At 50.9% G+C, this 13,569-nt stretch overlaps 1 protein-coding gene across 1 annotated transcript in view; it reads left to right on the top strand.

Annotated features, from left to right (window-relative positions):
- Positions 1-13,569, top strand: part of EFCAB6 (EF-hand calcium binding domain 6) — a 231,875-nt gene that overhangs the window by 128,177 nt on the left and 90,129 nt on the right. Inside the window, exons 16-17 of the mRNA XM_052640994.1 lie at positions 10,043-10,157; positions 12,443-12,576. Coding sequence (XP_052496954.1) covers positions 10,043-10,157; positions 12,443-12,576 — 249 coding nt within the window. The remainder of the gene's footprint in view (positions 1-10,042; positions 10,158-12,442; positions 12,577-13,569) is intronic.

Genomic DNA, 13,569 nt, shown 5'->3' with positions numbered 1-13,569 from the left:
ATCATTTGTCTCTTTGTTTTATCCTTTGCCATTAAAGTGTTTTAAGATTTTTGTACAACCCAGTGTATCTGTCTTCCATTCTTTTTTCCTCTTTTCTTTCATTAAAGATGAACTCTAGTCTTGCTTAATAAGTTTCCTTCTTCCCTGGTCCCTGTGGGTCTCCCTCTCATACTTTGCAGATAATCTAGACTTTCTTGCGAGAATTTTTTACTGCTTTATTTTTTAAATATGAATTCCGAATCCATATGGAGTTAATTTTTTTGGTACTGTGTAAAATGAGGCTCTTCTATATTTTCCCTTTGTCGTTTGTGAAATTCTCATTATCCTAGGGCATACATCTGAAAATTCTCATTTTGTTGCACGGTTCTATACATCCTTTTCTATATCAATGTAATTTTTTTTTAAATTTTAGTAAAACAGATCTTTCCTTATTTTTTTTCCTCCCTTCTTGTATTTTCTTGGCTACTCTCAGGCCACATTTAAATCTTTCCATATAAACTCTATCCATATAGAGTCACCTCCCAGATGCATTATTAAGATCATAATTGGACTTGCGTTAAGTTTATATGTTAAAAACGTATCTGCTTTTGAAATTGAGAAGGGAGAAATAAAGTCAGGCACAGAGGCGGGTGTGGCCGCCCGGTGGCAGCTTCTCCCGCCACCTTGACCTTGTGCTCGGCTTTGGGCCCCGTGGTTTGTCTTCACCTGCCCTTTGAACAACAGACATGACTCCAGGACTTAAGAACAGTCTCCTCTGAAGCAGAAATGTCTTGTCTGCTTTCAACTGCAGTCTTCACAGCTTGTTACTAAAGTATTGGATTCATTTGCCCATGGAATGTGCTAAGATTTTACATGTGTGCAAAAAAGCAGTCTACATTCTAGGGGCTTGCCTCCAAGGTTAGACATGTCTGGTCCATTTGCGAGTCACCCCGGGAATCTCCTTGTTACTGAAAGCTGCCAGGTCACCTTGTCTTTTATTCTCCTTTCACAATTTCTGAAGGTTGCATTTAGGCTCAGCATTTTCGTCACTCTGAGCCTTTTAAACACAATTTTAGTCTTGTTGTTCTAGGGGGATAATATAGTTTAAAAAACTCCACTAAACCAAATCATATTATCACTGTTTTCATTGTCATCATCACGCCTGCATCAGGAAAGGAAAGAAAAAGCCCCACTGTTTTATAGCTTGGTGACTGTAGTTATCAAACCCTCAGTGTGTCTTGAAGGTCCAGAAGATGGGGGGATAGATTGTTTTTGGAAGCATTTTCAGCACCATCACCCATGGGTCAGGTGGAACTGGGTCTGGACCAGAGAGATCTCACCTGAGGGCTAGGCATGTCTAGATTTGGGAGAGTGGTTGGATTGTGATAGTGATATCTTTCTAGAGGTCATAGCTCTGCCACCAAATGTACAGGATCCCATAGACTCGTGGAGCCGGAAAGGACCTCAGAGTTCATGCACTTGCTGTCCTTCACCCCCTCTTCATGGCCCTCCCTCTCTGCTCTCCAGTACCTCAGGGGATAGTTAGCCAGTGGTGCTGGACATGGAGTGTGGCCGAGATAGCCTGAGTAGCAGCTGTGGGTCAAGCGTGGCCTTGGGCTCCAGCGATCAGCTGTTAGAAGAACTTCCCTGGAGCAGCTGCTGTCCCATCCGCGTGGTCCCCAGAGTGAATGCATGTGAAACGGGCCTACAGCCACCCTGCAGGCTGAACCAGGAACCTCCCGCCAAGGCCATCTTAAATGAGCCAAACTGCGCTTGAGCCTCTGACCCACTGGTTCAAGGACAAATCTTTGTTTTGTCATTGGCCACCACATTTTGGATGATTGTTATGCGGTAGCTGGCTCACAGAGCCTCTGTCCCTGCTATCAACCTGCCCCAAATATATGGGCCACAAAGCCTCGGGGAGCACCCAGACCCGGTCTCAACCATGTCCTCCGCAGACTGCCAGGCAGCTCGCTGGAGTGGGGAGTGGCACACTTCCCGTCGTTCGTGGAGCCCGAGCCTCAACTGTGAGTCTAGACTCAGCCACAGCGCTGGGCTGTTTGTCACTGGTTACCGAGCATCCCTGGGCAGTACCCCCGCTGGAGTTATTCAGGTGTCTCTGTGCTCAAGCCTGTCCCCAAGGACAGGTGCTGGTGTCTCTGGGCTCCAGGCTCCTCATCTGTAAGTGAACCTGTAAATGCCGCAGCTGACACGCTCCAGGCTCTCCCCCCGCGGAGTCAGGAGACAGTGGTATCTCATGGTGTGAGGCCGACACGCGTTCAAGCCTTTGCTCCACCGCTCACAGCCAGCTTTCTGGCAAACGGCTGTTTTCACTTAGCCGTCCTGAACTCTGACTTCCTCCTTTGTAAGGTGGACTTGGTCATATTTCTGTTGAGGAGCTGTTGCTCTGCTTACTAAAGGGTAGTGTGTGGGAGTCACTTAGTACTGTGACCGCGCCTGCTATATCTTGAGTCAGGGTCTCTTTCTCGGTGACACTTGTGAAGTGTCCATTGCCCTCTGGAGACATGTTTGCTGCTCAGAAGTCGGCCCTGGGTCTTGTCATTGAGCCGTTGATGCTGGGACTGTGCTCGAGATGCTCCCCAGCTTCAGATCCTGTTTCTGAGTCCCTGTCTCCGGAACAGCCCCCACCATCGGTGTCCTCACACAAGGACACTGAGGCGCTCGGTGTCTTTTATCTGAGATGCTCCACACCCTCCACACTCTGGAATATTCACAATATTCCTGCCACCTACGAAACTGAAAGGAACTCCCGTTCCGTGAACCGCACTTATAACAGGCAACGGGCTCTCGAACTGAACGCACCGTGGCCGCTGCAGGTGATAGCACCATGATCGCCTCTCATGTGGGTTTGCATCAGCTGTGAACACCCTGCTTGCTGGGGCCACACGGACAGTCAGATTGTGTGCCTGAATATTCACAGAAACATTTGCCAAAAGAGTTTCAGCTTTCTGTCTGAGTACACATCTGTTTTGAAAGTTCGGTACTCTTTTCCAGCCTTAATGCTCTAATCCCTCATAGCAGATTTGCCTGTGATCAGGTCGTCTTGATGACTGAATTCTCTGATTGTTTCTACCCTCTGATGACTGAGGCAGCTAAGGGTCAGGAGGGGCTGGAAGAGCAGGAATTCCTGGGATAGGGGATGGAGGGTGGGGAGATAGAGTAAGTCTGAAATTCTAGAGAAGCCTTTTTTTTTTTTTGCCTGTTTCATTTTGACTATGAATGTGTATGTCAAGAAGTAGAAGTAATATTATTCATTAAAAATAAAACCCAGAACCCACATTGGTTCTTTCACAAGTAACGTGTGGGAGAATCTCCAGGTAGGGAGGAATGGCTGAACAAGCAGTCTCCAGGTCTGTCCACCCGACTTCTACCTTCGCTTCACATCTTGGTCTTTAAGTCTCTGGCTTCTGTATAAGCTAGAGTGTAAACATGAGCCTTTCCCTTGGTCCCCCAGACTGACAGTTTGCAAACAGAACATGACTAAGTGCAGGGTTAAGGGAGGAACAATAAAGATCATGGCTGACCCAGCACCAGAGCCGCGCACCTTCACAGGTCTGAAGCTTCTGCAGTTCAGGTCTCAAGGACAAGTACAACCTTGCAGTTCTAAGCCCGCCTCCCTTTCCTCTTGCTTCCTTGTGTCTGCCTCCCGGGACAATGTCTTCTCGTCCTGCCTAGCAGTATTCTGGGTAGTCTAGCTGCTACCTAGCCAGGGCTAGATGACCACTTGCCACTCATATCTGCCTCACGTGGACTCTCTCCCATCAGGCGCAAGATTCACCCAGACCTGCAGTAGGGGAGGGTCTTCCCAGGTGGCACTAGTGGAAGGAACCCGCCTGCCAGTGCAGGAGACGTAAGAGGCGTGGGTGTGGTCCCTGGGCCAGGAAGACCCCCTGGAGGAGGGCATTGCAACCCTCTCCAGCATTCTTGCCTGGAGAATTCCACAGAGGAGCCTGGCGGGCTACAGTCCACTGGGGTCACAAAGAACTGGACACAAATGAAGCGACTTAGCACATAGTAGGAGTTGGGAGAGCATTCAGGGTTCCCTTACACTGACATCCCTGCCTCTTCTTGTCATTCAGCATTTACTGAGCACCTACTGTATGCTCTTGGGGTACATAGGTGGAAAAGAAGTGCTGGAAATTTCTCCAACCAACAGCCATTTATTTGTCGAGTGCCTGAGGGACTGTTTACAGTATAAGCAAGCAGAGGGACTATGGATGCTCAAAAAAGAGCATTATCCCTGCAAGCGGGTGGGTGGGAGGGCAGCTGGGAAGACGTTTGCTGTGCTGGTCCTCGCTGTGATCTAAGGATGTGCATCAGGGAGTTCTGCTTCTCATGTGAGTAAATCAGCTGCTACTAGACCAACGTTCCTAGAGACATAACTATGAACACTGGACAGTGTTAAACAAGTCAGTAAATTAATGAATAAATAGCTAAATAGAGTACCCAAAGGTCCTGGAGAATGAAACCAAGCAACTAGATTCTGGAGAGGAGTCAACTCTTGGAAATGGAAATAGCATGGGGAAATGTTCCCATGTTTTCAGCTTCTCATCTGAGTGAAGGCTGAAGTTGGTGCCATGTACGGTAGATAAAATACTGATAGAAGCCAGCAGCCTTTCCAGCCTGAAGAACCAGAGAGCAGAGGGAGGTCTGAGTGACTGATGCCACTGGGGAGTAGAGGGGGATTTCTGTAGAGGACGGAGCCAGAATGTGGGTGCTTTAAGCTCTGTTTATGAATTCTTACCAAATCTCTGGCTGACCCTGATGATACAAAAGCAGGGCAGACTGCTAGGAGCCTGGCTCAGGATAAAGGAGACAAACTGAGATTTAAACTGCTGCCCAGCAGACAGAGTCCAGCCAAGTCTACTGTGTACTCAAAACAGGTAAAATGTAACAGAATCCAGAATCTCCACACACCATAACATTCAGAATGTCCAGGAAGCCCACCCAATCTTACTCAACATATGGAGAAATAGGGAAGAGTGACCTTTCTCAAGAGCAAAGACTCTGAGATGATCCAGACGTTAGACTTAGCACTTGAAATTTTTAACCGTTAAAACCATGCTCAGTCATGCAAAGGAAAGTGTACTCATAATGAATGAAAACATAGGAAATCTCAGCAGAGAACCAGTCCACGATCAAAGCGATGTCCCAGGAATGGCGGAAGTGACGATTCGGAGAATCAGAACGTGCCGGTCACAGTTTGTTCTTCTTTGAGGAACTTTCCTAAGGAAAACGCCTCCTAGAAAAGACCAAAGGACAAGACTTCAATGGTTAAACACTTGACAGTCGGTTTTATACGTGTTGCAGTTTAGCCCTACATTGTGTTATAAATCGCCTCCACGGGTTGCGATAAATCGAGTTGATTGGTGGCCCTATTCATCCCAGGAGTGAGTGGCGCAAGGGGAGGCTTGAGAGACGCTCATGTCGGTGAAGACCTTGGCGCCTCTCTGGGGCCTGCGCTCCTGGGCATTGCGTGTTCGGTGGCACTCTGTGCCCGTCGGGGATGGCACGCCTACAACCTCAGGACAGGCTGCCTAAGGCACGCCCAGCCTCCCCGGGCTTCTCACCGCTCCAGGCTGTGGAAACATTCGCCTACAGACATTTTCTTACCATCCATTACATATGTTTTTATGAAGGGACTGAGCAGGAGGAATTTGCAATGAATAATTCATGTGTAATTGTTTTGAAAATATAAAGTTTTTTTTTGTTTTTTTTTTCAAAGAAAGCCACCGACCTCTCCGTTTCAGAGCCCCTGCTGCTGCTGCCTGGGTGGGCTGTCTAAACGCGTACCCTGTCCCGAGCTGGGACAGACTCCTGCGCAGAGCGGGGCGGGCGGGTATATGTGCAGATAGCGCAGCGCCGCCGTAGTCCCCAGCCACGCACTCTGCCCAGGCCCCCAGGTGGGCCCTCGGGGTAGTCTGGGCATCCAGCGCTGCTCCCTGCCTCCGCCGAGCCCCCAGGCAACACTGTAACACCTGTATCCCCGCTTCCTTTCTCTCTGCTTCCATTCCTGCACCAAGCCCGACCCGCAGCCTGTTTACTTCAACACACAGACAAGCCCAGCCACAGCCAGGGCCTGACCAACTGGGCAGGTGCAAACACAGCGAGCCGCAATCACATTCAGCTCATTACTCACACAGATGGCCAGAGAGGCCCGCTTCCGGGTCCTGGCCCACACGCTGGAAAGGGCAGCACAAAGCAGGAGCCAGTGGCTGCCCTGCTGCTATGAGTGCCTTGGTGCTGCTAAGTGGGTCTATATTTTACGGCTCTAGCCTGTGGGGGCTGGGGCGGAAGGCACCACCTGTCAGACCCTGGGAACCGAGGAAAATCTGTCTCCTGACGGCCTCCTGGGACATGGAGAATGGCAGGTGGCCTCGTACCCTCTCACTGGCGGCTTCCCCTTCTCTGGTGTCCCGAGGGCATCGCAAGGTGGTCTGCGGAGACCCAGATTAGCCTTTGCCTACTGGTCTGTTTGGATCCGTGTGAGGGGGCTCTTCCCCCACTTCCTACTGTCATTTCTTATCTGTTTCCACTTGTTCTGTTTGTCTGGAGGCCAGTGACCTTTTTCCAGCAGTTGCTTTTATCACAGTGGTTAAGAAGAACTGAGTTTGGATCCCAGGTTTGTCCCTACCTAATCATGTGTTTGGGGCAACTCTCATAGCCTCAGTTTCTGCATCTTTAAAATGGAATTAGTAAGAGTCCTTTTCTCACAGCTTAAATGAGATGTTAATACCTGTAGAGACCTCAGGACAATGCCTGGCATGTAATAGGCATCATTGTTCAGTCACTCAGTCATGTCTGACTCTTTGCGACCCCGTAGACTACAGCACACCAGGCTTCCTTGTCCTTCATCATCTCCCAGAGCTTGCTCATACTCATGTCCATTGAGTTGGTGATGCCATCCAACTGTCTCATCCTCTGTTGTCCCCTTCTCCTCCTACCTTCATCTTCCTCAGCATCAGTGTCTTTTTCAACGAGTTGACTCTTCGCATGAGGTGGCCAAAGTATTGGAGCTTCAGCTTCACCATCAGTCCTTCCAATGAGTATTCAGGACTGATTTCCTTTAGGATGGACTGGTTTGATCTCCTTGCAGCCCAAGGGACTCTCAAGAGTCTTCTCCAACACCACACTTCAAAAGCATCAATTCTTCAGTGCTCAGCTTTCTTTATGGTCCAACTCTCCCGTCCATACATGACTACTGGAAAAACCATAGCCTTGACTAGACGGACCTTTGTTTGCAAAGTAATGTCTCTGCTTTTTAATACTCCGTCTAGGTTTGTCATAGCTTTTTTTCCAAGGAGCAAGTGTCTTAATTTCATGGCTGCAGTCACCATCTGCAGTGATTTTGGAGTCCGACAAAATAAAGTCTGTCACTGTTTCCCCATCTATTTGCCATGAAGTGATGGGACCGGATGCCATGATCTTAGTTTTCTGAATGTTAAGTTTTAAGTCAGCTATTTCCCTCTCTCTTTTACCTTTATCAAGAGGCTCTTTGGTTCCTCTTCCATTTCTGCCAAAAGGGTGGTGTCATCTGCATATCTGAAGTTACTGATAAGCACTGCTAAATCATGATGATGTTGATGGTGATGGTGATGTTGATGGTGATGGTGGTGATGATGGTGATATTGATGGTGATGGTGGTGCTGATGGTGATGTTGATGGTGATGGTGGTGATGGTGGTGATGGTGATGGTGGTGATGGTGGTGACGATGGTGCTGATGGTGATGTTGATGGTGATGGTGGTGATGGTGGTGGTGGTGATGGTGGTGATGGTGGTGATGGTGGTGATGGTGGTGACGATGGTGATGATGGTGATGTTGGTGATGGTGGTGACGATGGTGATGATGGTGATGTTGATGGTGATGGTGGTGATGGTGATGATGGTGATGGTGATGGTGGTGATGATGGTGATGGTGGTGATGTTGATGGTGATGTTGATGGTGATGGTGGTGATGATGGTGATGGTGGTGATGGTGATGGTGGTGATGGTGGTGATGTTGATGGTGATGATGGTGATGGTGTTGATGATGGTGCTGATGGTGATGTTGGTGATGGTGGTGACGATGGTGATGATGGTGATGTTGATGGTGATGGTGATGATGGTGATGGTGATGGTGGTGATGATGGTGATGGTGGTGATGTTGATGGTGATGTTGATGGTGATGGTGGTGATGATGGTGATGGTGGTGATGGTGATGGTGATGGTGGTGATGGTGATGATGGTGATGGTGGTGATGATGGTGATGGTGGTGATGGTGGTGATGTTGATGGTGATGGTGGTGATGATGGTGATGGTGGTGATGGTGGTGATGTTGATGGTGATGGTGGTGATGTTGATGGTGATGGTGGTGATGGTGGTGATGTTGATGGTGGTGATGGTGATGGTGGTGATGGTGGTGACGATGGTGCTGATGGTGATGTTGATGGTGATGGTGGTGATGGTGGTGATGGTGATGGTGGTGATGGTGGTGACGATGGTGATGATGGTGATGTTGGTGATGGTGGTGACGATGGTGATGATGGTGATGTTGATGGTGATGGTGGTGATGGTGATGATGGTGATGGTGATGGTGGTGATGATGGTGATGGTGGTGATGGTGGTGATGTTGATGGTGATGATGGTGATGGTGTTGATGATGGTGCTGATGGTGATGTTGATGGTGATGGTGGTGATGGTGGTGATGATGGTGATGTTGATGGTGATGGTGGTGATGATGATGGTGGTGATGGTGATGGTGATGGTGGTGATGATGATGGTGGTGATGGTGATGGTGATGGTGGTGATGGTGATGGTGATGATGGGTTCTATCTCATCCCATCCTCCTGCTCCCTCCCCCCGATTCAGCTTCCTCCACAGAGTGCAGTCTGTGCAGCACTGGCCCCACTATTTTTCTGCTCTCCACCTGCTCTGGCTTCCTGTGCCGCCACAGCCCCTGACCAGCACCATGTTAGTGGCTTGTCTGCATGTGCCCCACCCCGCAACACTCAGGCAGGGCCTTTACTCTAGCCCGTCTCCATGCAGCCTTCCTGCGTCTGTCCTGGGGGAGTCCGGTCATCCTGGGTATCTTTGGTCCTTAGGTGCACAGACACATTTTGAATTAAGATTCAGTGTCCTTTTCTGGAAGGAAAGTCATATTTTCTCATTTAAATTGTGAACACTTCGTAAGAGTCAGGGGTGCTGTCTTCTGTCCCACTTCTAGCATCCCTTCGGGGGCACTCACCTCCAGGCAGGTAGCTGTGTCCCGGTTGCTGACTAACTGGCTCTTGGCAAAGGGCTGCCAATGTCACCTGCCCCTGGAACAGCCCAGACCATCAGTTCCTCCTGGGCAGAGTCATTGAGGGGATCCTGCCTCCATCTGCAATGCAGGGAAGTATGTTTTCTCAGTCACCAGCCCCCCCAACCCCCACCTGCCGCACACACAAAACAGGGATTGTAGGTCAACAGTAGGTTATGTGTGGTGGAGTGAAGGGATCCTGGATGACTTTCAGCGAGTGGATCACACAAGGAGAGGAAAACAGGTGTCCGTGGATCCCCCACAAAAAGCATAGTAACTTATCGTTTAAACTGATGAAACTCTGGTCAAAATTCTAGTTTTCCCTCCTCAAATCGCCCTGCTTTACTCTACTCTGTTCGTGTTTCCTAGCGTGTATGTGAATATACATAAACCTAACTTTTGAAACTTGAAAGCTGCTGCCGTCGCAGCAAATGTGAATTTGGACACCTGGACAGCACAGCCAGTGACAAGCTTTGCAGCGATGCCTGCAGCCTGCATGCCAGGTTGACCAAAGCCAGGTTGGGCCAGGTTGGGAGCCCGCCTGCACCTCTGTTCTCTTGCTCAACCAACCAGCCTTGCCCAGGGTCCCAGCCCCAGGACACCCGGCCCCGCCCGTGGGAACCTGGGGGTGGGAGCAGACAAGGAACAGCTAGACTGGCCCGCAGAGGCCGTGGTGATGAGCTCGTCATGGGGCTGGAGGGTTCAACCAGCAAAGACCCAAAACCACCTAACAGCCTTTCCCCCTCACTTGTCTTCCTCATCAGGTCCTAGAAGATAATGGAATGCCCATGGATGATGATCAGTACGCTCTGTTGACCACAAAATTAGGATATAAGAAAGAAGGGATGAGTTATCTTGATTTTGCAGCAGGATTCGAAGGTAGCTAACAGCCAAGTACCAACCTGGCTCCCACGTAGGGCCCCACAGGTCTTTCCGCATGGGGCCCTAAGGCCGCTGGGGTTGAAGTAGTGTGCGCTGAGATGTGGAAATCACATGCGTCCTAAGACTGAAACAGACATTCTTGTTTAATTTTATCTGTGTTTCGGCCTCTTTTTTTTTTTTACCCCCACTCAGCTGCACTGTGAGTGCCGAATTTTGTCTGGCAGAGCCTTCTACAAATAGTAAGAGCACAAATGGTTTCTAAAATTGACTCCCAAGCCTGTGCTCCTCCAATCACACCTCGTGTCCTCTAAGGTTTTCCTCCTAAAAGTAGGTGCTGGTTATTGGTCATCAGAGCCACCTGTGCACCAGCGGGGCTCGTGTCCTTCCTGGACCCAGAGGTTCTGAAAGATTCAGTGACTTGGCCCAGATCAGCCAGCCCTTGTCCCTCCCCTCCCCCCGCCCCACAGGGTTGTCAGGGGACTCGTGGTCCACAGTGCAGTCTGCTCAGCGCCCGGGTCCACAGTGCAGTCTGCTCAGCGCCCGGGTCCTCCCATTTGCCCCTTGCCCCTGTTCAGCTCTCCCAGCCACACTCCCGGCAGATGGACGACCAGCACCCAGCCTCCTGCTTCTCAGCTCTTGTCTCTCCCCTCCCTTGTCTCCACTCTTACTGAAGTTTAGATGGACAAATAAGCCCTCCGGAAAAGCTGCAGAAATCCCATGTATATATCCACGAGTGCACGGATTATATGAAAGCACTGCAGGCTGGACAGGGCAGAACCCAGACCCTACTTGCTTTATGCTGTCCTTCCCCGGGGCTGGTCTGAGCGATGACTGGATAGTGCAGTGGGTCTCGCTCGAGGAGCTGGCAGCTGTGACTCCGCCAGGAAAGAGGAAGGTCCCATCCAGCACCCCCCACCAGATTTCATTTGCTGATCCTAAAGGAGAGAGGTCCTGCAATCCCCTACCCCAAAGACAACATGAGAAGCTGTGGAATTTTAGGATTTTGACACTTCCTTTGGCTATACGCTTTGACCTTTTTGAGGCAATAAAAAGATGAGAAAGGAACCCACATTTATCTCAGTGAGTGCTTCCGGTGCCCTGGTGCATCCATCACCGAGGCAAGTAAATCGGGGGCCTAGGGTGAGCAGTGACTTCCCGAGGTTCCAGAGCAGGGGGCCTATCATGAGTGGGCACCTCGCCCTGCAGCTTCCTCTCTTTCCCCTCTCCCCCACTCCTCTGTCCCCCATCAGTCCCTCCAACACACGGCCAGATGCTGGAGGTGGGGAGATGGAGGCTCCAGGCCATGGAGGGTGGGGGTGGGCAAGGCAGAGGGGATCAGGCACCAGGGGCAGGTGTTATCTGCCAGGCGTAGCAAACCCGGGGTGGGGAGGCCACTCCAGACCCAGGCAAGGCAGAGGCCAGGTTCAAGGCTGGACTAAAGGCTGCCCATAAGTTCCAGAGGCCCTGCCTGCCATTCATCCCCCAGGCCACATCAGGGAGGGGGTTACAGCATGTGTAGAGAGTCGCGTCCTAAACCAAGTCCGAGGTTGCAGCCTGGCTTTAGAGAAGGCCACATTCAAGTCATTGCAACCTGAGGGAAATGGGCTGGTTTTCAAGTGGAGATTACACTTTCTTCCTCCGTTTCAGGGAAGAGAGAGACGGCCTCATTCAGTCATTAACCGGCTGGGCTCTGGAAGCCGGCGGGCCTGGGGTGAGCTCTGTGACCTCGAGGAAGTTGGACCCCTATGTCCTCGTCTGTAGAATGGGCATAGTAATAGGTCTCCTTGTGCATAAACCAGGCTTAAGGAGAGACTCTGCCTCTTAGGACCGTGGAAAGGGCCAAGATTTGCCAGAAGGTGTCCGGAGGCCTCCAGTCTAACATCCAGCACAGATGTGAGCAGAACCTGTCCGGTGACTCAATTACGTGTTCCTGCGTTGAGGACCTGATTCTAGGAAACAGAACGGGCAGGAATCCCCTTTCTCTGCCCCTGGTAACTAAGGGATAGACAAGCAGGATGTGGTCCCTGTCCTAGAGCAAGGACGGAGGGGCCAGATGCAGAAGCGTGCCAAGCGAGGGGGTGGCCCTGATGGTCTGAGGACAAGCTCTTCTCGTGGTGACAGGGGCACTTCTAAGGTCAGAACAGAGTTCACGCCATGGTCCGTCACAGAGTCATAGTACCGGCGAGAGTTCTAGCAGGACTGGGAACCGAAGAAGTTAAGCGTTGAGATAGAAGTAGAGGCGCACCCACCGCTAATGGAAGCCTCCTGATTCGCTGTTTCAGAGCCTAAGATGAATGGGGCAGAAGTGACCCCACCCCAGACTCCAGCTCTTCCCAAAGGTGACGTGGACAGCTTCTTTGTCACTGCTGAAGAGTGCCTGAGACAGTTCCCCCGGAGACTGAAGGAATTCTTCCGGGTAAATCACGGCCTCCCTGCTGCCTGTCTTATCTGGACCCAGCCCCCCGCCCCGTCCTGCTCACTGTTCAGCCACAGCAGGTATGAGCCCTGCAGCCCCAGAGCTCTCCTTGCTAGACTCAGGCTTGCCCCTTCTCCGCTTCTGGGGAAGGGACTTAATTCTGCGATCCCCCCTCCTCCCTTGCTGACACTCTGCTAGGCCTGCCTTCTGCCCCTCAAAGACGCTGGAGAAGTAAGGAGACCCTCCTCACAGGACAGGGAGGGGTGGGAAGGGTCCCGAGTTATAGCGAACTTAGGGTCCTTTTGACCATCCTATCCACTCCTTCCTGAGCTCACCAGACAAGCTTTGTGCACTTTCATGCCATAAGCTGGATTCTCTGCTGAAAGCTGGGGCTGAAAACTGGGAGCCCTGCTCAGGGAGCTCAGTCCAGCCCCAGACAGATGGTCAACAGACAACTCAGACACATTGCGACTGGCTGTCATAGAGGGACTGGTACTGTCTATGGGGGCACAAGGAAAACAACCGTTAAGGAGGCTTCCTGGAGGAGGTGACCCCCTAACGGAATCTTAAACCCTTAGCCTGTGCTGGCCAGGCAAAGAAAGGAGCAAAGAATAGAAGAGTGGGCTTACTCAAGGCGGGTGGCAGACAGGCCACGGGCTTTCAGGAAAGCTCCCAGCTCTGCGTGACTGAGGCATGGGTTGCATGCAGAAGTTGTAACGAAAAAGATGGGGAAAATAGCAGCCATTCAAACGCAGAGGCAGGGACAGAATGGCCTCAACTATTTTTGTGTTGAGAAGTGAAGTGAAAGTGAAAGTAGTCAGTCGTGTCCGACTCTTCGCGACCCCATAGACTATACAGTCCATGGACTTCTCCAGGCCAGAACGCTGGAGTGGATAGCCGTTCCCTTCTCCAGGCGATATTCCCAACCCAGGAATCGAACCCAGGTCTCCTGCATTGCAGGCAGATTCTTTACCAGCTGAGCCACAAAGAAGT

Source organism: Budorcas taxicolor, chromosome 5 (assembly GCF_023091745.1).
Source record: "Budorcas taxicolor isolate Tak-1 chromosome 5, Takin1.1, whole genome shotgun sequence".
NCBI lineage: Eukaryota > Metazoa > Chordata > Mammalia > Artiodactyla > Bovidae > Budorcas > Budorcas taxicolor.
Note: the sequence above shows the minus strand (reverse complement) of the source record. Positions and strands in the feature narration are given on the sequence as shown.